Source organism: Cinclus cinclus, chromosome 4 (genome assembly GCF_963662255.1).
Source record: "Cinclus cinclus chromosome 4, bCinCin1.1, whole genome shotgun sequence".
In the NCBI taxonomy this organism is placed as follows: domain Eukaryota; kingdom Metazoa; phylum Chordata; class Aves; order Passeriformes; family Cinclidae; genus Cinclus; species Cinclus cinclus.
Genome location: NC_085049.1, coordinates 43,484,308 through 43,508,717, shown reverse-complemented (window position 1 = coordinate 43,508,717; position 24,410 = coordinate 43,484,308). Strand labels below are relative to the sequence as shown.

The 24,410-nt window shown below is 39.5% G+C and overlaps 1 protein-coding gene across 1 annotated transcript in view; it reads right to left on the bottom strand.

The window, feature by feature from the left end:
• The window catches only part of RASSF3 (Ras association domain family member 3), an 89,493-nt gene extending 68,984 nt beyond the window's left edge, over positions 1 to 20,509 (bottom strand). Inside the window, exons 1-2 of the mRNA XM_062491170.1 lie at positions 20,389 to 20,509; positions 4,708 to 4,832 (exon numbers count right to left, since the gene is read on the bottom strand). Of these exons, the coding sequence (XP_062347154.1) occupies positions 4,708 to 4,832; positions 20,389 to 20,509 (246 nt within the window). The remainder of the gene's footprint in view (positions 1 to 4,707; positions 4,833 to 20,388) is intronic.
• Positions 20,510 to 24,410: the final 3,901 nt, after the last annotated feature.

The window sequence follows — 24,410 nt, the reverse complement described above, 5'->3', positions numbered from 1 at the left end:
CATATTCTGAGACTGTTTGACCACTCATGGGTGCACCCAAGTGCTCCAGCTGCTGGTAGAATTGTACAGGAGGGAAATCCACTGGAAATCTGTTGACTCTCTTTGCAAAATCAGCAGTTAAGAGCTTGTAAGAAATTCCTCTTTCCCATAGGGAAATCTTAAGCTTAGATTCTCAAACTATAGCTCAACAAGGCATTTGTTCAGGGTTATTTGGAGTTTAAGGTGTTCCAGCCACACAATAACACCCAGTCCCTGTTGTTCTGACAGCACTGTTCACAGGCTGTGTTGAGAACTGAAGAGCTGATCGGGATTTGCAAGGTCAAATATTAGAAGCTATGGCATTTTCCTGACCCATTTTAAAAGAGCATTGTCCAAAACCAGCAGTCCTGGTGCCACTGGGAATGGAAGAGTAAGGGGAACATGGAAAAAAGTATGGGGATGAACAAGCATTCAGGACCAGGAGCTACAGCTGGGAGCCAAGCTCTGCTGTACTCAGGGCACCACCGGGTCACTGCAGCAGAATGAAGTGCAGTTTATATCACCTGTATCAAGCAGGAGATGTACTCACATTGCCTCACCAATCTGAAGTGGTGTTAGGTCATAGAGAGTTAAAGTTCAAAACATTGTCTACTATCATCACAAAGTAATAATCTCCCCATGTGAAGGAAATGAAAAGGCACAAAGCCCAGGACTATGGTCTGTTAGCAGTCATCCCTCTCCATAATTATAAAAAAGTTTAATCATTCCCATAGAATCCCTTCACAATTTAAATGGATGTTCCCTGTATAGGTGAGACATTCCCAAATACATGTGTGATCTTTGCAACTCTGCATTTGACTAGCATAGCTCATGCAAAATTACCTGGTTTTGCATGCCATGTGATTTTCAAAGTCACAATATAGATAAAAGAAAAGCAGCATGGCTGGGGAAAGTTCTGTGTCAAGAATCTAATGCCTATTTTAGCAAATAATGTAGTGCAACACACAGCTCTGCAAAAGACAGCAAGTGGTGCTGAGAATCCAAAATCCTCAATATAAACCCTTCATAATGTTAACTTAAGAAAATCTCTGCTCTGATCTGTGGACTGAGTGCGTTAAGTTGGCTCCTGGAATGCCTCTTCTCACAGGCTTCAGGAAGCAGCTTAGTTTTCACCTGAAGCAGGACTGATTTTATGTGTCCTGTGACTACTCCCTGATAACAACCAAAACAAGGGAAGTGAAGACAATTGGAAGATTTGCTTCAAAAGCACAGTGCTGCACCTAAGTAAAACCCTGCAGACTAGACACCACACACAGAATAAGAACGCAAGATTAATTTTGTAAAAAAGATAGGTTTCAGTTTTTTCCCATCCTCTGACCCCTTCGTGACCTTATATTAAACGCCTGTCCAGTTTCGTACATGAGATGCAGGTTCAAACTTTTAACAAAAAGTTAAAATCACCTTAAGGCTGATAAAGTCCAGAAAATTAGCATGGAAGGAAATAGTAATTTTGAGAAGACAGCTGAGCTGGGAGTTGTGTTTAATTAAACAGTAACCTAATACCAGGTTTTGCAACAATGCACCCATTCAGAAATACGTATTTTTTCTTTTTTTTTAATTTTTATTTCTTTTTGACCTGCAAGAGAAGTAGACAAGTCCTAGAAAGACAAAGTGGTCTGAGCAGGTCAGTAGGCAGAGGAAGGAGTGAATTCAAACCTTGCAAATTCCCGTGGCAGCTCCATCTGCACTGTGCTTGTGAGACAGCTGTGCGTAGAGATAATGAGCCAACAGGAAACATTCCAGGTTTTCTGCATGTAAATGATTGCTGCCTCAAAACCAGTGGATGATGGATGCTGAAAATAGCATTTGAATCCTCATCTTTTTTGTATCAGTTGTCAGGCACACACTGACCCAATCAGCTAGTGAGGAAAGAGATTTGCAACAGCTATCACCCACTGCAAGCAGCCAAAGTGTGGCTTTTTCCAAGAGGAAGGAAATCAGTAGGAAAGAATAGTACTTCTTTGATACGATCTTGTTGCACACAAACAAATGCACATGAAATTTGGCTCTCCTAAGTACTGTAAGGCTCAAAGAGCAAGAAACAGTTTATTTGCTCAGCATTCATACCCAGGACACAACTAGCTCTTTTTTAGATCACTCACAGGCAAGCTTTACATGTCTTTTTGAGTAAAAAATATTTTTAAATGCCTTCTCTCTCTGCTCCCATTGTATTTTCTTGCTGATAGTCACTCACACTTCCCAAAACCTGTGTTGCCATGTACTGCCTCCTCTCCATCCATGCTACTCTACCTTTCAGCATCTGAGTTATTCCCCTTCACTCTTCCCAACAGCAGGACACATGGAGCTCACAAGAGACACTATGTCCTCAGTCGCAGTTTGGGTGGCTGGAGCAGCATCTCTTCTACAAAATAAAATGTTGCACTTGCAGAAAAAATTCAGTGATGACCTGGAGGACACACAGCAAACTCAACAAGGGTGCTCAGAAATTTTAGAATCATAGAATCATTAAGGTTGGAAAAGTCCTCCAAAATCATCAAGTCCAACCTTCAACCAAATACTACTAAAGCCTCTAAACCATAATGTAAAGTGCCTTGTCTACTCATTTTTTGAACACTTCCATGGATGGTGACTTCACCCCTTCCCTGGGCAGCCTGTTCCAGGTCTATCCTGAACAATCTAGTCACTAGAAGCCATTACAAATCTTTGTGTGACAAAATATTGCTTTTACTTACCTGGATTGTTTTGCTTTTTGGTAGAAGTATAATTTCATAAAAATTTGTTTTGACATAAGTCTGTAGCAAGTTCCATTTTTTTTCCTGATAGAAAAATAAAATTATAAAAATGCTTCCTGGAATCTGTCTGATATGTCTATGGCAAGGTATAAAGATAAAGTCTAAGTTTGTCCATCACAAATGTTTCCCAGCTGGATTTTAGGCCTTCTATATATGCTGCAAGAATTTTCTTAACAGGAACCTGAAAAGGAAAAGTGCTTCACTATTTTTTAATTTGGAATCCTCTGAGAAAATACTTCTTTGGTTGATTCACCAGTGAGTAAGTGATCATCACAGAGGGATATAAGCGTTGAGTTTTATCTCAACTTTACATTGATATTTCTTGCTGTTTTTTCCACCAAGTTAAGCTTGCTTTGCTTTGCATGTCCTCAGACTATGTCACTGAAATGGCAGTGCATCATCTTTAGTTAATTATTGTGTTTCTTGCCTTCAGAGCTGACTCAGAATAAATTTTTGCAATCCTCAAGGAAGATTCCCTTCCCCTCCTCAGTATTGTTAATATCTGCCTATACATAGAGCTGTGGCTACAATCACCTGTGACAGCATATCCCACAATTGGTAAATTAAAGTAGGAAGATAGTAATGACTTTGAGGCATCTGTTTGATTCCTTAAACCAGACTAACTTCAGGAAAGAAAAATTTAAAGCAGAAGTTGCTATCTAAAAGGGCTATCTGCTGTAGTGTGTTAATATATTTGTGTAGTAATCTTTATTGTACATAATTGGGCAGCTTCTGAGGGCAGTTACAGCACCTCCACTATATATAATGGACAATACTGCAAGAAAAAATACCCAAGAATCCTAGTTTCTTGCCATACAAAATAGTATTTTAAGATCCTAGCTTAACTAAGTAAGTTTCTAAGATACCAAAATATGCTTCAATTAAAAATGTTTGTTCTGTACAACATTCTGAAAAAAAACCCCAACCCAGACCCAAACAGCCCATCCCACAATTCTGCTTACACAGTATCCCTTGGGGAGGAAAAGTGACACAGGTTGTACAATTGCTGTTTGTCGGAACATTAGTTTCATGTATTTATGCATCTTATGGTGGGGCAGAAGGAAGGGGAGACTTGTCAGAGATTGAAGCATTTTGGGTGGGCACAGATTTTACAGCTGGTAGCGTGTAGCATGGCACAGCCTGTGCTTAGCAGTTCTGTGGATAATGAAAGCCAGGGTAGGCTGTTCTATGAATCTCTCTTGGTTCTTACAGTGAACAACATAAATTCTTAAAGTGAATAAAATGAGCATAACTGATGATAGCTGGGTCTGGGATTCTTTGGGTTTTATCCCTCTGCCCCAATAAGGACACTTCTTCAATATGAGTTCTAAAGATAGTAAAAGGGTTAAATTGACCACTGTGGATATGCATATACCAATTGGTTTTATTAAATATGTTTTGAAAACCACTTTTCAGTTAAACCAGTAACACTCTAAGTCTAACACTCTAGACCAGACCTGCGTTAATGAAGAGGTTTTTTGGTGCTTAAATAAAAGGCTTGAAAAAAGGAACTTACATACAAAAAACTTTCCACAATTCTTCATCCTCCCTCCCCCCTAAAAATAAAAACAGGAGAGTGTCTGTATGTTATCACAGGTGACATCTCGGAGATTTTTACTGATTAGGTGTAAATGACCCCACGGTGGCCAAAACCAACAGGAAAAACACTGTTGCGTGGGATTACTTTTCAGTCAGTTTAGCTGAAAACTAAATGGGGCAGGAGTGACCCAGCTGGCAGCAGTCGGTTGCACTTCCACCCAGCTGTGCTGTAAAATCAGAGCACTGAGTGGGAAATCCATGGCCATGCCTAAGTGAGACATTCTTCCCAAGTAGCCAGATGAGGCAGGCAGACCACACTTCATGACAGAGCTGACGAGAAAGCAGTAATTACCATGAGCATGAGATATCTTCTTACCTGACCGCTGCTGTAAAATGAATCTAAGGTGTCATGTGGAGCGAGGCAGTCCATTAATTTTCCATTCCGCCGGCAGCCCAGGTGCACCAGGTCTTGGCAGTGAGCATGGCAGGTGTACCTACAATCTTAAAAACCCACACACAGACACCAGGAAAAGAAAAGGGGAAAAAAGAAAGGAAAAAAAAAAAGAAGAAGAAAAAAAAAAGGGAAAAAAAAGGAAAAAATGAAATAAATAAAAAAGAAATTAAAATGGTGTTTAGAAATTAGGTTTCTGCAGGCAGAACATAAGAGTGAGACACATCCTCATTTGCTACATGATCTCAGAGAAATAACCACCTCTCAAGTGAATTTCCCTATCCGTATCAAAGATAATAATAGCTACACAGTGCTGGAGATGTAAATTCACTGGAGCGAAGGTGACAGTGCAGCACACCTCCCAGTGTCACACTGACAGGCCTGCCGTGGAGCAGGTCTTTAGTTAGGTCAGGACTGCCTGTGAGATGGTCTTGTGAAAGATCCGTGCCACAAACTAGGTATTAGCTGTTGCAATGTAAACACAAAAGGGGCAGTTCTCAGAAGAGATATTTTGGACTTACAGACGAAAAATTCTACCCACATAGAATTATTATGTGGCTTTTCATGTTTTAAGCTCTAGTTTCTCATAAGAATATCCACATGAATATTGAAAGCAGAATGATCTGAAGCTGGTAAATCACATAGTTGCCTTCAGTAACAATTCAGAAATTTCACTTGTTGGCTAACAAAGTTGACTGAGATGGCTATCAGAAATGTAAATTCATTATAACAGGCAGATGGTCCTATCTCTAGTAAGAAATAGATGATTCACACTCCCTCTAATCTCAAAGAAAGAATAATTTTCAGAGTATTTGCAAAACCAGCTTGTATTTGCTTTGAAGGCCTGTTGTGTTTGCTGGTTTTCTGTGTAAACTGGGCAGAGTTCATGATGCCATCTTTGCCTAGTACTGAATGTCACTTTCTATTTTTAGGTTTTAAATTGCTTATAATTTTGCCAAAGAGCAACTGCTTGTACTTCAAGTTTCCATGCTGGGGAACATCATGCTGTTTGTTTCAGAACATTTCAGCTAAAACAATTCAGCCATTTCCAATAATGACTTTAGGAGGAAATGCTTTCATTTTATCTAACTAAACAACACTTACTCTTTTTTTGTTGTTCTTACAAATCTTTACACTTTCAATATTTATAGCAAAAGATGAATTCTGGATGGGCTCTTTTATTCCCTTATCAGCCTCTCAAAAATTTCAGTTTCCGTGTTGCAGTATAAATCAAAGCATTGAAAAAGACTCGAGCCCTCTAAAACAGCCACTGTATTTAATGCAGAACTTGAAAAGGTGAAGCAAAAGAGGCAGACGACTACGGGGACAAATAAAAGAGTGGTTAAGGCAGCTGTATGGTGCCCAGGAGAAATTATAGTTTTCCCTATGTCTTTGTGTGATGCTGGCAAGCCATGTCAGGCTTGCTCCAGTTGCTGCCTAGTTTCCCTAGGTTCAGCATTTGAGCTCCTTTATCCAGTTTTTAGTAAACATGGAGTATTCCCAACTGCAGCTGAAGTCAGGGAGAGCTGTGCTTTTGACCCAAATGAGGTTTTCCCAGGACTCTGTTTTATCCTTATGCAGCTGGGATTATTTTTCAGATGACTCATGCACCTCATTAAATTCTAGAGGAGACAGAAAACTCATTTTTGTAGACACCTTGAGAAGAGAATGATTTTGGGAAGTCTCTTTGGGAATAGATCCCATAAGACACAGTGGAAAATCCAACAGGAAAAATTAAAATTTGGAGCAATTGTTCTTCAGGTAGGGGAACAGGGCATCTCCATGAGAAAACCAGGATGGGGCACTTAATTAAAATTTATATTACACTGCATAAGCAAAAGAAGATCAAATGAAAGTAGTATTTGAATTATTTCTTTTTTCTTTAACTTCTGTGGCTTTTACTTTGCAAGTTCTCTTACCTTATTTAGAAAAAATGCCTATGAGATTGCACTGTATGCCACCTTTCAGTTCTCCCCCTGTAGTTCTGACAGAGCTGACCATTTCAACTACAAATGGTCTAAAAGTTAATTAAGTTTTATGAAAATTATGTCCTGGCTAAAGGAGGGAGACCCAAACTAACACCCACACTCAGGGCAAAGCTGGCAAAATTCAGCCATTACGCCATAGGCTGACAATGTCTGGACAACCAGCTACTGCACATCACCTGTGTGGTGAGGAGGTTATGGGGGATGTCCTACAAATGTGCAGGACACCAAGGTTCACTCATTTCCCAACTTCCTATGACTGCGCAAATGCATGTACTGAGCATGCACCAATTCACAAATAATATTAGGAAAAAATCTGTTAGCTAAACAGTGTTCTGAAACAGGATTACTTATTCAGTTAGGAAGCATTAACTCCCAATGCTATTTTGTTTGTCATTTATATTAATTTTCATTTGTGAATCCATAATGTCATTTGCAAGACAGGCCCATAATTTCCACCTGGCTATTATAGGCATAATTACAAAAAATGTGAAAGCTTCATCTCTAAAAAAAAAGCTTCATCTCTAAAATTGTTTCAATCTTAAGCTAGATTTTAACATACTGTTTATTTTTTAATTAGCAAGATTTAAAAAGTAGGTTTTTTTTCCTAAAGCAGTGGATTTATGTATGATCCTTTTTTCATGTGTGTTTTAGCTTTAAATACATTATTCTGTTCCAGCTGTGGCATACAATGTTCCACAAAGGTTCAGACAGCATCAAATTTTAAAAATACCTTTTTTTCTGGTAAACCTTTACTGGAGCACTCTCAAAATTTCCATGAGTTCAAAAAGCAGCTATAATTCTGGAAAGACTGTTTTGGTCATCAGATCATGGATTGCCATATCATTTCTGCTTGGAAAGCAATCAGAATCAGGTGCTCTTTCCTGATGTGGTCTGAAATGAATCCTGTTCTTTGAAATCAGAGCTCTGGGGACTTCAGCTTGGCACTGACAATTAGAAAAGCTAATAGTTTTATTTTACTGGTGCTCAGACTGTAATGCACACTGAATTCACATATTAAAATTATACATCAATGCATATTAATTATGAAAATTGTACTGAATTATTAGGAAATGCAAAGCAGATATCCTTTTATTAAAGATATAAATATTATGCTTTAGAAGTTTAATTGTTAACTAGTGAGACTTAATGAAGCACCTTATGATTTATGATTCTATTGCAACAATGGCTTGACTGGAGTCATAGAAAATAATAACTTATATTATGGGCTAGAAATCAACACTACTCCTTTCCTGCCCTAGTAGGGGTGAACTAAAAGTCTTCAGCATGTTAATTTTGCATGAATGGACCCTACCTGATATTTGGGTTTTCTTCACCTAAAACTTGATTTTACCCAGTAGTTTGTAATATATTAATAAATAGCTGTTCCCATAACCAATTTGCTCCAAGGAAGGGCAGCAGAAAGCAAGGAAAGGAACAGGCAGGAACCCAACAGAGGCTCCAGCATCAGACCCCAGTAACTAAGTATTACTAAATCAGGCAGTGGCAGGCAGTGGCAGGCAGTGGCAGGCAGAGGCTCAATAGCAAAGTCTCTCTATCTTGCTGTGGTCTCTCCCAGCTAGGAAATGTGGGATTTCATTTCTGAGATGGTCCAGACAAATTCACTTCCAAATGGATATGCAAAATATATTTTGTGCCTCAACAGCTGAAGCACATGGGAAGTTCAAAGCCAAATTTGTATTACATTTGCATTATTTATCAACCACAGTAAAAAGTTTTTATTAGAAAGTGTGAGGAGGATATACAACTTGGTCCTGCTACTGTGTTGGGGGAAATTAGCAAGTGAAATCATTTTTACATGAGAACCTGTGGGTTGATTCCCAGCAATCAGAAGAGAGTTTTACTGCTGTGCTTGTTCTACGGAAAGTATGCAAGCAAAACTTCTTGGAAAAATTATTCAAACTATGTGAGGTGTTTAGTGCTTTAGTTTTTAATCCATTTTCAGCCAGCAGGTAACAAAAGGAAGGAGAATGAAATTCATCTGTATTTGTCCTGCAAGACAGAATTGAACTGTGTTATTTCTACAGTACAATGGTATCAGCATGTCACATTTGAGTTTATGCCTAATATATGATGTGCTGGTCTCTCTTTTGCTGATGTTCAAATGTCTACATCCTAGTTTGATTCTAAAGTTGCTACAAAGATCTTTTTTATCAGTTTCACTCAAACCTGTAATGGAATGAGAAACCTATTTGAAATAAATAGTCTTCAGAAAGCTCTAAGTGCAGCTACTAGGAGGTAGAGATGTGCTGTAACATCAGTTTTATCTCTATGAAATACTCTTTATTTCTGCTTGTTTGTTTATCTGTTAGTCACACTTAACATCAGTCTGTGATTAAAATAAACTTCTAACCATATTTCCCAGTTAGTGATTTTTAAGGGATCGCTATTATTACAGATAAGACAGGATTTCTGAGGTCCTTATGGCCATCCTTTCCCCCGAGGTATCTTTGTGTGCATTTTGTGCTCCTTCCCCATTGTGGCAGTACACAAGGCTTAGATCAGATTGAAGTCCAGCAAAGCCCACATCTTCCACAGCTTCTGTAAAGTTGTGACTATCCACAAATACCACTTAAGGTCTTCTGCTGTGTCGCTGTAGACTCTGTTCTCAATAGTTACAATGTCCATTCATGGCCACAGGTCCTGAGGCCCTTTTTGGGATACACACTTCCCACAGAGAGGATCCTCTGTCATCTTCCCAAGAACAGAAAGACCATAGACCTGGCTAAACTTGCTGTCTAGGGAAATTCTCCAAGAAGCACTTGAACTGCAGCCCTACCTGTAAGTGCCATAGTGCCCTGCAGAGTCAGGAACCCTGCCCTGGAAACAGGATAAGCTCCTGTAACAGCCTCTATGAAGAGCTACTCATGGTGATTGAGATAAAATTAACCTAAGTGCCTATGGCACAGACCTGCACAATCATGAGTTGCATATAGTTGGACGTCAGCAGAAGTGCTTTAATCAAACAGTCCATGTTCCAACACAAATGTTCATGGTGTTTTTGTTTGCCATGTGTCTTACCTAGCTGGAGTTTGGGTACTGGGCAAAAAAATTGCCATATTACTCACCAGTTCCAGAATCAGAGTATTTAGATAAAAGTTTATCTATCATCTGGGCAGGCAACATGTCCTCTGCCACATGCAAAGGACATTACATTTGTAAAGCAGGAGGGAGTGATCAGCCTTTTGGTAAGAAGAAAACACTTCCTTGAGTGAATCACTGAGAACTCTAAGGGAGGCCCAAACAGGGACCATATTTCTGATTTAATGCACGAGATAGCAAATAATTGATTAATACATAAATTCAGCTTCCCAACTGCAAAACAGGAAAGAATGACAGGTATTTTAGACTAAAGAGCCTAAACTGGATTTTTTTTTTTTTCAGTTTCTGCTGCTGGTACCTCTGTAAACCTCAAAAATTCTGTCATCTATCTTAGAGCCTTTTAATACTTTTTTTTTTTTTAATGAGCTAATATTAACCTGTTTTGTGTGAGATGGTTTGCTAGATAACTGGTAAACATCAGGACACATGCATTCTGTGTCATGGTCATCCTTGGCCGGGGGGAGGTGATGAGGCAGGCTGGCCAGGACTGGTGTCCCCAGGCAGCTCACCAGCCTTTCCAGGAAGTGGAAAGTGACATTGCCATCTAGCTGCATGTTGAAAAACTGGGATGTAGGTGTTAGCATGTATGAAGCATCTCCAAAAACCACTTAGCCAGGTAAGGTTGCTGGCAGCTGCAACCGAAGTCCCTGACTGAGGGAGGATTCTCCACTCTTGGTGCCAGTAACTGAAAAACCATGAGAAGGGTCAACGATTCAGCTACTGAAATCTACACTGGTTCTCAGATGCTTAAATGTCTCCAAGCACCTGGCCCTAAGTGACATAGGAGCATAAATCCCATTGATTTACTCTGGAGTATTAAAGAATTAAAATCAATTTAATTGGTTGATAAAGCTTGTTCACATTTTTATCAATGTGAAAACAATCAAGTCTTCTCCCTCCTGCCAACAGCTCTAGTGAAGACTTGTTATCAGACACTTGCACAAATGTGGGATCCTACATAACCAGCCTATAAGCAGGCTTCTGCTCCTGAAAACTATTACCCTTCTTTTGGCCAGATACTGCTCTGCATACAGTCCTTTTTACAGACACCACTTCCACAGAAACTGAGTACCCAGTGTTTGCCAGACCACCCTGAAATAATCACAAAATCTGTTTGCAAAAAAGGCTGAGAATATTCACTTCATTAAATCGAGGTATGGGTTAAAACATAAATTTGCACTAGTGGAAACACTTTAAAAACAAAAGCCCAAGACATGAAAAATCAAGTTTAGGTTATGTTTAATTCTCACAATCTCCTTTATCTGATTCAGCATCACACCAAGCTGGAGAGCTGGACCACATCCCCGCCTCTGGTAACCATAGCTATCATGATTCTGGGAGCTTTTAGTATACCAGTTTGTGGGAGGCAGACTGAGAGGTACACAGCTGAGCTCTCCCTCCCCAGGAAGCCTGAAATGCCTCCTCTCTGTAAGGGCTCCCCTGGAGGTACCTGGGCACAGGAGTACCATGCAATAATGCCAGAGCGAAAGGGAAAGGAGAGGCTTTGTTTATCCTTTAGTCCTCCTCAAATACACACAACTATGGCATTCTTTAGTTTTCTTAACTTTCAGGCTATAGCCTAAGAAACAACTTCCTCGGGCTGATTACATTGCTTTTGCCCTGAACTTTGAGACTTTTACTTCTCCGTGCTAGATAGGGGTGGGGAGCCCAAGTTCCTCTGTGCAGTAACTCCAAACAATGAATTAGAGATGAAACTTGGCGGAAACGTTGATGTATTACCATGTCTGTCCTTTCAAGACAAAATTCCAGAAAGTGCTTTTTATACACTTGACCCAGTGAACCACACACTCCTCCCACATAGCCCCATAGGCTTCAGAAAATCTGATGGACCTAGATAGTGTCAGGCTTTACTGACCACATGTACCAGTGAAAAAAACAGAGTATCACATAGGAACTGTCTTTCTTCTTCAGCTCAAGAGCAAGGAGATTGCATTTCTGGAACAGAAAACAAATATTAAGCTTAATTTCTGAACTGCAGTGAAGTTATGCCACACACACAAAATATGCCCTGTAGGTAAAATGCTAGATTTGACCTGCCCTAGAAATGAACTTACAATAATTAATTTACATTCGATTTCCTACGGAACTATTGATTTTAAGTTTACTTGTGAAAGACTGCGGTAGCTGTTAGTTATCTCTACACATCATTGAGCAACAGAGGGGAAGAGCAGAGGGCTGAGCCCCTGGCCAGCTGAGCCCCTGGCCAGCATGCAGCTCACAGCCTTGTGCCATGCCACACACAGACCCCAGACTCAAGCTGGAGGGACACATACCACCAGCTCCCAGAGTTCTGGCTGTTCCCTTTTCTCACCTGCTCCATAAGGCCAAGCAGCCAGAGGGGTGTCTTGGCATTGCACTGAGCTACGCTTGCAGGGGCAGTGTGGCAGCAGAGTGGCTAGGATGGCATCTGTGGCCCTTTCCTCTGACAAACCTGCCCACAGGTATTTGAATCCAGCTAGCAACCTCATCCACCAGACCCAGTGAGTTCTACCGATCGTCTGAAAGCAGCTTAGGTTGTCTTTAAATCAAATCAAGTTTTCCTATGGAAACCACAAAATGCAACATCCCAGAGCACACACTGAATTCCCAACTTCTGAGGGAACAGAGCCTGAACAAGAACGGGTATGTGGGCCTATGCGCATTCTCACACCTGATTTTCCTTTTGTGGTGGCTTTGTAAAATGCATTAGAAATCCACCTTCGACAAAATCAGACGCGTCATACATTACATTCAATAAACACCTATCTTGGGAACACAGTGCTGCATACAATTCTGCACTGAAAATATGATGGAAAGAAATAGCAGAATTTCTGTTTAAAAAGTCAAAAATTGGTCCAAAATATTTATGCAGTTCCACTACATGCCATGCTGGTATCTTGGGACTTCCACTTGCTTTGACTGTTATCCTCTTTCCAACGTTAGAAACTTAAACAACTATCCCTTCCACATAAACAACCAAGTGAGTTTTCACTTTTGTTTTCAAATCCAATGAAAATACCTCTTTTTGAAGGCATTTACTCTGGTGCCCTCTATTGCTGAATCCCTGAAATAGCCAGCATTACGGATACTCGCAAAGCAGCACTTCATTGTGTTTTCTCTTTAGGAGTAACACAGTGAAAACACAACAGGAAAGGAAAATATAGTTTAGGTCTCTCCATCTGTACACTCCCAGAACTGAGAGTTCCTGATGAGACCTGAGTTAACAAGCTCCTTGTTCTTGCTGGAATTCATAACAAACAAGAGTTCCAAGTACACAGAGGAGGTGGGTCATAGAAAAACAATCCTGAAAGCTCAGAAGAGACCCCTGCTTTACTGGGCCATAACACTGGGATTGGGAGTTAATTCTGAATAGCTGCTGAAGAATCAATGATCACTCCATTAGAGGAGTTAAACAACAGTTATATCCTAGAAGGACAAAAGCCAGACCTTTAACAGACATATGACATGAAATTTAAGCTTGGACTTTCTGCCAAACAAATCCTACAGTCTCTTCTGTAGAGAACAGACTCACATTATGTGAGATGAGAAAAATTCGACTCAAACCCATCAAATTAAGTAAAGTTTAATACAAAAATAGTTGCACTTATGCAGGTCACCTCTCATGCTGGGTACAGCTCAATTCCAAACCTGGTTTTGCATGCTGCATCCAAGCTTGGTCTGCATTTACGTATCAAGCTCTAATGTTACATTATCTCTTTAAAACAGGTAATTCCACACTACTAATTTATTAATGTTACTCTTCATAAATGACCAATTCACAGCTTTTGTTTCAGGTGTTATGGGTCATCATGCCAGCCCTGATAGTGAATTTTGAAGCAGCTGTACTGGAGAGGTGCTTATTTTAATGCACAACAGTTGGTCATTGTCTTCTCTTCTGCCCGTCCTCCTACTAGGGCTGAGGGCAGCAAAGAGGGGCAGTGGAGAAAAACAGCATCTTCCAACTGCTTTTTCTTGACACTGGCAAAAGAAACAAGAAATGTAACAGAAGTAAAATGAAATCTTCTGAAATACTTCAGAAGAAGCCTGCAATAGACACAGAGGGTATTAGCAACTAACTCCTGGTGATACTGACATTCCACATGTGTTACGTTTATTTTGGTAACCTACATCTGTGCAGCAATTGAGTCAGTGAGAGTAATTCACTCTTGAACAGACTTTTTTTTTCTCATATTTATCACAGACTTATGCAAAGTCTTAATAACTTTACAGGTACAAATCAATATTTTTCTTTGGATGGAAGGCAAATTAGACAAAGAGATCTGTCTTGTCTAATTTAAAACTGGTAGAGCCAAGAAAAAGAAATTTATTGGGATGATATGATATTAATCTTGTCTAATTATCTGAGAAATAGTATAAAACAACACATGATGCAATTTGCAAAAGCCACATGACTGGCTATGAATGAAAACCACTATAAAGAAAAACATGCTGTGGGCTGTTGGGCACAAACAGAATGCACATCCCCTGGAAAAATTCAGACTCACAAACAACAGAAAAACTAAACAGTTACTTAATGGGTGGAGAACTACACAGAAATCAACAATAGCAAGAGAGGCATTCATATTCCCTAGGTTTTGTCAGTATCGCACTTGAAGGACACAAGAACAGATCTTAGTTAGACCAAAGATCTACTTAAGCCAGTAGCCTGTCTTGGGAAGAGCCTGCCAGAAGATGATTAGGGAACATGTATACAGGAAAAAGGGTGACTTAGGAGTGATATTTCCTCCTTACAACCTTCTATTCTCTAGAAGTCTGCAATTTAAAACAAATACACAAACCAGGGTCTGTGTTTGCATCTTTTTATTTAACATCCCTTGATGGCTCTTTCCTCCATGAATTCATCTAATCCCTTCTTGAACAAATGCAAATTTTCTAGTTTCCTGAACATGCTGTGCCAGTCAGTTCCACTACCGAGTTATGTACTTGCATGTGTACATCAAAGAGTCACTCGCTTGGCCATTTCATGACGTGGCCCTGACTTTTACACTATGAAAAATGGTAAATAAATTTTCTGTTTGCAATTCTCCATACTGCTCTTGTTAGTACACAAAAATAAATTCTGTTAAAGCTGCCTCTTACGAGGGGAAGAAGCCCTGTAGGAGTTTGCTGATGTCTTTGATAATTCAAAATATTTGTTTTTATCTTCAAATACTCTTATACCCATTTTAAGAGGGCAAGATGACCAAACTGCTTGATATGATGAGCAAGTACAGCACAGTTTCCTGGGGTTTGGCTTTAGTTTTTGAGCAATGAGATTAGTCTTATCAGAGAACAGTCCACTTGATTAACTCTGTTTCCCAAGTGGTAAGAACTAAACTAGGAGCCACTGCTCTGCATCTGGAGACAGCATTTCCCCCAAATGGTTTAGTTCATATTCTTCCACACTGAGCTATGTTTTACTGCCCAGTTACTCAGTAGGATTTCTTCTACAGTATTTTACAGTTAACATTAAGGGCTCCTTATGACCTGGCAACATTTACATCCCACACCCATCTTCTTTGTTTTGTTAAAAGGTGTCTTTGTATTACCAATGCCAGCACAGCTTATTTTCTAACTAGGTAAGTGGACTTTAAAGAAAATCATACAAGGAAAATTACATATATTGTATAATTAAAATGCAAAGAGATAGGAAAAGCACCTAGATGTATGTGACATGTTCTTGAGAAGGAGACTAGAAATTAAAATCATAATTTCACAACACAGAGGTTCTGAGTACCCCTCTACAAGCTCCTGGCCTGCAAGGGCCACACTGACCCCAGATACTGCAAGGGCTTCAGTGAACTGTGGGGATGACCAGGTGAGCTTTTTTTCAGCTAAAAACACAGGAGACTTATAGGTGCTCCCTGTAAAGTTACAGTACCCATGCATCAGACACAGACCTGGCCTCAGGGACTACATGTGTGTGACAAGCCCCTGGTCTGAGAGAGACAGGAAGGCAATGGCTTTAACCAACTGGGTTTTGACAAGAGCACTGGAATACAGTGACATGATCTATACATCATGATCATATACATCATGATCTATACATCATACCTCCCAAATAAAGGTATGTTGCCTCTACATACCCAAAATATTCCCAGAATAATGCAATTTAAGAGGTCACAGGAGGACATGGGCACTTACAGCATAAGCCATCATATGTTAGTTGGCCAAAAATGAAAATAAAAAACTTTATCTACAAACATTTTAATCTAAGACAATCTAAGTTGACATACTGAGCTAACTTTGTCCTCCCCATCCCATATGTGTTATAGATCTATTTTGCCAGCTGGGTATGTTTTGAAGAGAGAGCTGAAAGGTTGACTTTTTGTACTGTATGATTCAGTTAAAGCTTTATGCATTAATTCTTTGAGGAGGTAGCAAGTTTACATCATACCCACCTAAATATTTCCACTTATTTTTGATAACACACATTCTTACAAAAATGTAATTTTATACTGGATGCTTATCCATTCTGATCAAAAGTCCTTTGAAATCAATAAAAATATTCTAACTTTAACATTAGAGAAGGACTAAAGGAGTAACTCAACAGAGCAGAAAAGCTGGAAACTTTTGCAAAAGTTTGCAATACCAAAGGGTAAAAATCAACTTCCAGCTGCCTGAAATACAGTTAGCTTAATATTCTGTCAATAAGTTCTCACTTTCTGTCCTCTTAAAGAGCTTTCTGAAGTACCTAGTAGAAACAGTAGCTCAAAATGATGAGAGCTCTCACCAGATGAGAGCTGAGAACAAAGGTCTTCATGAGTCAGCAGAATTTGGCAAGAAACACGACACAAAATCACCCACCTCAGACCAGCTTGATTTCCGTAGTTATTTATTTATTATAAGGGCTGTGGAACAAACAGGGTTTGCCACTGGGGCAGGTTTGCAAATTAAAAAAAAGCCAAAAAAGTCAGCAAGAATTGTGCTTTTTTATGTTTTCCACAGGATAATATGGAGTTATTTTCTGATCAGGTCTAAAATCCGTTTTTTCTATATAAGCCTGAAAAACATCATGAAGGTTTAAATCAATGCAGATCATAAAATTATCTTTTCGGGGGGGGGGGGGGGGGGGGGGAGGTTTCAACTAGCTTAAGGAAATGGTAATAGTTGAGATCTGAGCCACAAAATTATCTCAGGCTAATCCCTAATTATTAAAAATTATCTTAAACCCTGAAGCAAGAAAATTTATGTGTCTTTCAATGCTTTTATGGTAGGTCCAATTATCATAATATTGAATATTTTTATTTTTCCAGACCCTCTTTAAATCTTGTTACATTCCTGACCTCAGCAGCATCCTCTGGTAATGAGTTCTACAATTTAATTACATGCTGGTTTAAAAATAATGTTGAAAAATCATTTTATCTGTTTTATATTTGTCACCCCTCAGCTTATTCCTCTGCTGAGACAGACAGAAAAGGATTTACTTGTCTATTATGAATGTTTGCATCATTCTATAGTCTTATCATGGCCCTCCATATTTTTTTCTAATTCCTTTGTCTTTCAAGATATCTCCCTGTACATATCATGATAAAACTTCTAGTCACATGATGTGCCAACATAAATTCTACTAAGATGGTGTAGGAATAATTCAAACATTTCAAAGAAATGAAGGCTTCAGAATCCTAAAAACTACATCACTCATTTTAATCCTCTAATAAAATGTTATGTATGCTTGATTAAACTAAATGCAGTTAAAAGATGATCAGCTACTTTTAGCATATTCTGAACCATGTCTAAGATTTTTTTATAATCCTCCAGTAAGTAATTTAATCAAAATCAACTTCTGAAGAGCACCTGAAAATTTTCTTCCTTCTTTTAGAGCTTTGCAAGGAGCGCATTAGCTGTAGGCAACAGTGTGTGGTCAACAGTCCCAAAGTTTCCACCCAAGGACAGGCTGAAAAGGTAAGGATTTTTAGGAACAGCAACCTGATTATGCTCTGGCAGCTCTTTCTAAAATTGTGTCAAATGCACTTTTCTGAACACAGTGAACTACAACAGCACAAAATTCATTGTTACACTTACAAACCAATTTTGTGCTTTGGCAGATTTTGTTTCTGGGTCAAGCAGAGAAGACAAGGCATCCTGAGACATGGAGTGATGGAAGCAGAACAAAAGCAACAAGCCTGAGGGTACTATGGGGAGGCACAGTGCCCATGTCTTGGTTCACATGATGAATGAGATCACACAAAATCTATGACAAAGCATAATAGAGAACATAATCTCCGATATCCTAATATGTCCAAATAATGAAATTTTCTCTTTTGTTGTTGCTAAAATATTAATTTATCTATTAAAGCCCAAGCAGCTAAAAACTCAGTAAGTATTACTGAAAGCTTTAATTGTCAGCTGGGTTATTCATCTGTGGAACAAGCCAAGCGATGCAGAATTGTTCTGCTGGGTCATGCTGGGTCCTAGCTCATCTTGAATAAAAAATTCTGTTAGTGCCAGTCCTGAAGTAAAACCCACCAGAAAGACAGCAAAACGTTGTATTCTAGTATGCTGGAAGCAAGGTTAAATCTCTGTGTACCAAGGGATGGTAGTCAATACTGCTCAGGGTAGGCTTTTGTGTTGAACAACTCTCTCAGGACAGAAGGGTTACTTGGTAAAGAATTACCAAAACATGGTGTTTCAGAGTTGAGAAAGTTCAGTAAGTGGGTAATTTTGTAATTAATCAAAAACTAGAGGGAAATTCTGGACACTGAAGAGGAAGGCAGAAATGTTCGTGGACTTCAGGGTAGCTAAGATTTTGTGCCACTTGCTGTCTTTGTACAGACTAAAGAGCAATCAGGAGTTGTGTCTCCTCCCCTGTGAGAGGAGCATCAGGACTTCAGCTTCCAGTTTATAAGATTGGCTTCTGTAAACTTACAATAAATTTTATTTGAATTTTCACAGTGGGATTTTTTTCTGCTTGGACTCTATCTTCTGCTAAAATGACACTTTTCCATCAAACCCACAATTTTGTGACAAATATCTCATTGCACAGGTAGCAAAGGACTTATAGAGCACTTCATACACTATTTACAAATTCAGTTCAAAAGAGATACTAAAACATGCACTAAAATGATAGTAAAAAGGCAAATCTTATTCAAACCACTAGATATAGAGGGAGAAGGAGGACAACCCACAAAAATTATTATTTTTAAAGCACTCAGAGTTCACCTTGTTTCTCATTACAAATCACAGATGCAATTATTCTTTTGCACTACTGAAGGAAAAGACAACTGGCATGCAAATATTTTCACATGTGTGTAACCCAGCTAGCAATTAAAGCCCTCAATAACATTTATTGATAGCTTTTACAGTAATAAAAGAGATGCAGGAATGATCTGATGTGTTACGAGGACTCAGGAGGATTTGATGTATTAGGGGGATTTGAGATTACCAATATTCAATGAGACGTTAATCAAAACTCTGGGTTCATCAAAGAAAGTTTCATACAGACTTCAATGCGCTGGGATTTCCTTCTGAATATTTGAATTCTGTGGAGTCTTTCACATGGGAAGACACATGTAATTTAGGCATGGAGCCTAACAACGTTTCTGTGACAGATTTCACATCCCCTTTCAAGAGCCACAGATCTGTTAGCTGAAGTACAACACTAAACTGCTCAGCTGTGGTACTGACCCAAATTCTACCCCATGAAAATGCAAACTTCTATTAATGTTGGAGGATTGACAAGTTCACCATTCTGTTCCAAAGAGTCCCAAACAAAAAGAAAAGTGATGTTGTACCACTAAGTCCCTTAAGAAGAACAGAAAGAACTACACTTCCCATGCTATGCGGGAAGTGCACGTTCATCCAAACCCCTGGGAATATGCCTCAGCCCCAGCCCTCACAGGCCATGCTAAAGACACAAAACTGTATTTGGGCTTTAAGGGTGTTTATGAGAACACTAATCTGAGAGATGCAAACAATTTTCTGCCAGGCCTGGACAAGGATCAGAGAAATGAATTCTTGTGAGGAGAAATTCCTTTTACTAACTGGTGAGCTGAGCTTTGCTGCATTTTAGCTGATAAATGGAAGAGAAGGCAAGTGCATCACTGCGGAACACAAGCCCCTCTAAGCTGTCCATCACTTTGTGTGAACACTGGTACAATGAGTTAAAGTATTTAGTCAGTTCAGTCTTTTCACAGCCTTCTAGATCAATTGACAGCTCAAGGCAATTCCAAATAATTTTCAGGCAATTATTGGAGTAATACGAGAGCTCCTATATACATACCTAAGGGAGAAATGTGGCAAAAACAAGATACAAATATCAGTGATGTGAATAAATTATGCAGCTGCAAGAGAACTCTGCCTGAACAAGCCTGATGAACTTTCTATTGCATTTCCAGCATATTTTTACAGTTTTGCCTAATGAGCCTCCAAGAATGAAAAAATGTTAACCAGTTCAATGGAAACAGATTTTTTGTTTGTTTGTTTGTTCCGTTGTTTTGTTTGTTTGTTTTTTATTTAGCAGGGGGAAAAGTCTGGGGAAACATAGCAGTGGACTTACCAGGAGATTTCCAGACAAGTTTTACTGTCCTTCTCCTCGAAGTGCTCAATGATTTAGGAAACCAGTAAAAAAACCGTGCTATCCTCCTGATGGTTTCGCTCAGATCATTTCTCACTGCCATGGCTGAAAGGGCTCCACAGCTACTCCAGGAACAAGAGGCACATGAATCCAGACGGGAGAGGATCGGAGAGCCCACGAACACCCACAGCGAGTGCTCTCGCTCTGAGCTCAGCGTCAGCCAGCACGTCTCAGGACCACCTGTTAGTCCTAAATCCCCTCCCTCTCCGTCACTCTGCTCAGAGCCCTCCAGACCTCCCTCTTTATTACAAGAAACAGCTATATTAATAGATGCTTCAGCTAAAGAAAGACCAATGCTTCAGAGTCTTAACCTGTTACTGTGTTTCCAATGACGTTAAGATATGTTTTCTGCAGAAAGGCTTTGAAGGGCTTCTTTGTTCATCTCTAAATACCTTTTCCAGGCTGAAAACAAATAAACACCAAAACCAATAGTGACAATTCCTCTTTGAAAATCCCTTAATGTAAATCAACAGAATTTTATCTATAAAGAGTGTCTCTCAAAGACTTTCTTCTGAAGCTTCTGAGCAGCAAATTTAACAGAGATTTCTATGGATACACACATTCAAAATGCGACTTTCCCCTTAATAGACTTCAAGGAAAATGTAAGAGTCAAATCATTCACTGCCATAATTTACTTAAGAATTGAGCATCTGTCAACATATCACTAGCCAAAGAAATTAACAGCATCTCAGTACATAGACTATGCATGCTCCAGTCATGGTACGTATTAAATTGTAAATCCAGAGATGCTATTTACTAATGCCCCCTGCAACATTTATCATGACTTCTAGAATTCACTTTTAAACAGCAAGACTATGTAACCATTTCCCAAGGCTGGTATCATTTCCTTGACTATGTGTTCAGCTTCTCACACTTGATTTTTTTCTTCTGCTAGATCTGAATGGTAGAAACCCCTGGAAAATCAAGACTAATGTCATTACAAAACAAAGGTCCTTTTGTACCAACCTTTAAACTACAGAAAGTAAGGGCTTTGTTACACCAGCTATGTTCACAGCATACAGTTAATAAATCTTCTGGAATTCACAATGTATTTTTCTGCACCTAAATATGTGAAGTATTTAACCCCATTTTATACATCTGACTTTTTAAACATACTGCTGCTTCTCAGGACTGAGCTACTGGTTTATGATTGCATTTTCTCTTGTCAGTGTGTCTCTGAAAACAAATAAACATTTCCATTTATACATATCTGTCACAATTCTTTAGCCAGTGTCAATGAAAAGAGCAGAAGGCAGGACACAGACCACTGGGTTTTGTCTCTTGTTTGAGTTCCACCCTGTCATACCAGAAGGAATTTAGTAGCAAAGTGACAGTTTTAGCACAAGTAGGAGGTCTGTCACCCATTTCAGAACAGGCAAGGAGCAGAGTTAAAGGCCCGACAGACAACTTGCTTCTCTCAGGAAATAGCATGGGTTTGAGTGTATATATTGGCATCTGCCAAATACAAGATCAAACAATGACTTCCTTTTTTTCTGAAATTTATACATATAAAATTTAATGAAAATCAAAGAGGCATAAAAACCCCTGTACTATTTCACACCCTAAGTAAATATGCAATAAATTGACTAGTTTTGCAATTTGTCAAAGAATCCATATATATATATATATATATACCCCTTTAGCAGGGTATGAAGGGCACAGGAATTTTTTGTTTTCACTGAACAGAAAATGCTGATACAGTACATTTATACTGGAACTTTATGAGGCTTAAATTTATTCAGTAAAACATATCCACTTGGAACAATGTAAGGGGATAAACTGACTTTGCTGATGACAGTAACAAACCTGTGGAAGTTTGTACCTTACAATGTTTAGTGAGACAAAAATAGGCAACCACTGTGTATTGCTTTAAAGCAAACAGAACTTACTCAATAGAAAAAAATGTCACTAGGATGAATCTGACAATTACACTATTCAACAAGACGGGTAATACAGATGAGAACACAGACCTGAATTCCAGCTAAACTGAACAGCAGTGGTAGTTAGCATCCAGCAATTTCACAACTTCTCCATCACTTTACATTTTTGTAAATAGTAGTTATTTATAGTAGTTACTTGGCCATAGTTATAGCCCAAGATGTAAAGCTAATGAACAACAGCCTGTCTCCCACAGCTCAGGGATCAGAGGTGTGTGATGATGATTCCTGGGGTTCCTCTCAGCCTAAACTGATAGCTTTAGAATATGAACCACTATGCTATGCACAGGAATGCACTGCTCTCAGCTGGACTTGGGAAAGTCCACAGATCTCCTCCTAAGACAACTCTGATTCCTCACATTACACTGAGGCATTACTAAAGTTAAGAATTCACTGTATTAGAAAGGTACTACACAGGGCTACATATGCACCTTTCAATCTACTCTGACAGAGAGACTGCAGAGATACTTTCCAAGGAGGACAAAAGGACCTGAAATGTGAGCAGACTCAGGACTCTTGATCCCTGCCTCTCTTTAGGGAGGAAAGCCATGTAAGGCTTTTTCCTGCAACAAACTTCAACCCCCAGCTCATCTAAGCAGTGTCTGGAGGAGGAGAGGGAATGACTGCTGCCTTCATTGCTATCCCACCTGCCTGGGAAGGGAGGTGAGCAGCTGTTCCCTCTGCTATGCAGGCAGCCTCTGACCTCCTACCTCCCCACCACAGTGCAGAGGTCAGAGCTCTGTGGGCCCCTGTGCAGGGCAGAAATGCCCACAAGAGCTCCCAAGCGTGGGGTGCACAGGGTGCATGGCAAGTCACCACCTTGGCAGAAGAGCTGGGTCCACCACACTGCTCTCTACATCTTCCTCCCAACCCACTTTCTGCACGGCAACCTGTGCACACCAGCTGGAAAGCGAAGGGGTACTCATGAAACATCCAGCAGCTTAGACATGTCCCTGTCTACCCTGACCTACAGAGGTCAACAGACCAGCTCTGCACAGAGGGGGACACACAGTGACTGCCTTACTGCAGCCCTCCCATGCCTACTGACAGAGCTGAAAGAACTAAAAATACCCCAAACAAACCTTCATTGCTACAACTAAAAAATCTTGAATAACTGTAAACAACCAGCAGTGCTTGACTGGAATGTTCTCTCGGGGTGTGCTGAGTTTATATATTTTAAAAGCAAATTCTTTGCTAACAAGCATTTTTTAGAGCAACACCGCAGTGCTGAGATACCATAAAAATGAAGTCTAATAATCAGAAGGAGCACACACAGTGCTGCCATATGTGGGGTAGATGCAGAACTCTCTGCTCCAGAGCAAAAGAGGATTTTTTTCTCAGTGAAGACTTACTACAATTTCCACTCCCCTCAGCTCTTAGGTAGCAAACATCTGGGAGGACTAAAGGATTTCATTTGCTTTGACTTCAACTGGAACTTCTCCATTTAGTCTGGTTTCAGGGACAAAGATCCCCACACACCTGTTCACAGTAAGAACTATGTGTAGGAGAAGTTGAGTGTATTAAGGAATATCTGCTTGTCTGCACTGGCAAATGTCCCTGCTAACTAGGCTCAAAATGAGGTTTTTTTTTCTTTATAGGCAATAATATATTTGGAAAACAAGGTGTTGTCTCTCCCAGTGTGGATGTATGTCACTATGCTACATGCCATCCACATAGGCACAGTTCAGTATGGAGAAGGATTCACAAGCCAGCCTTCACAAGGATATTTTCCATATCAATGGACCTTGAATTTCCAGAGAAGAAGGAAGAGACTTCCAGAGCTCCATAAACTGTTTCCCTTCACCTATTTTGTTTGGGCTTTTTTTTGGCCTGGTAAAGATCTGAAACAGACTACAAGATTTTTGCACTCCAGAACTGTTTTATGCAGAGAAACATTATAGCCATGCACTGAAACAATGGAATGTGTAAAACATATTTACCTAGAAATTATAAACAAAAGCTGCAACCTTCCTTAAATTCTGTTCAGCTGTATGCCAGAGTAAATTT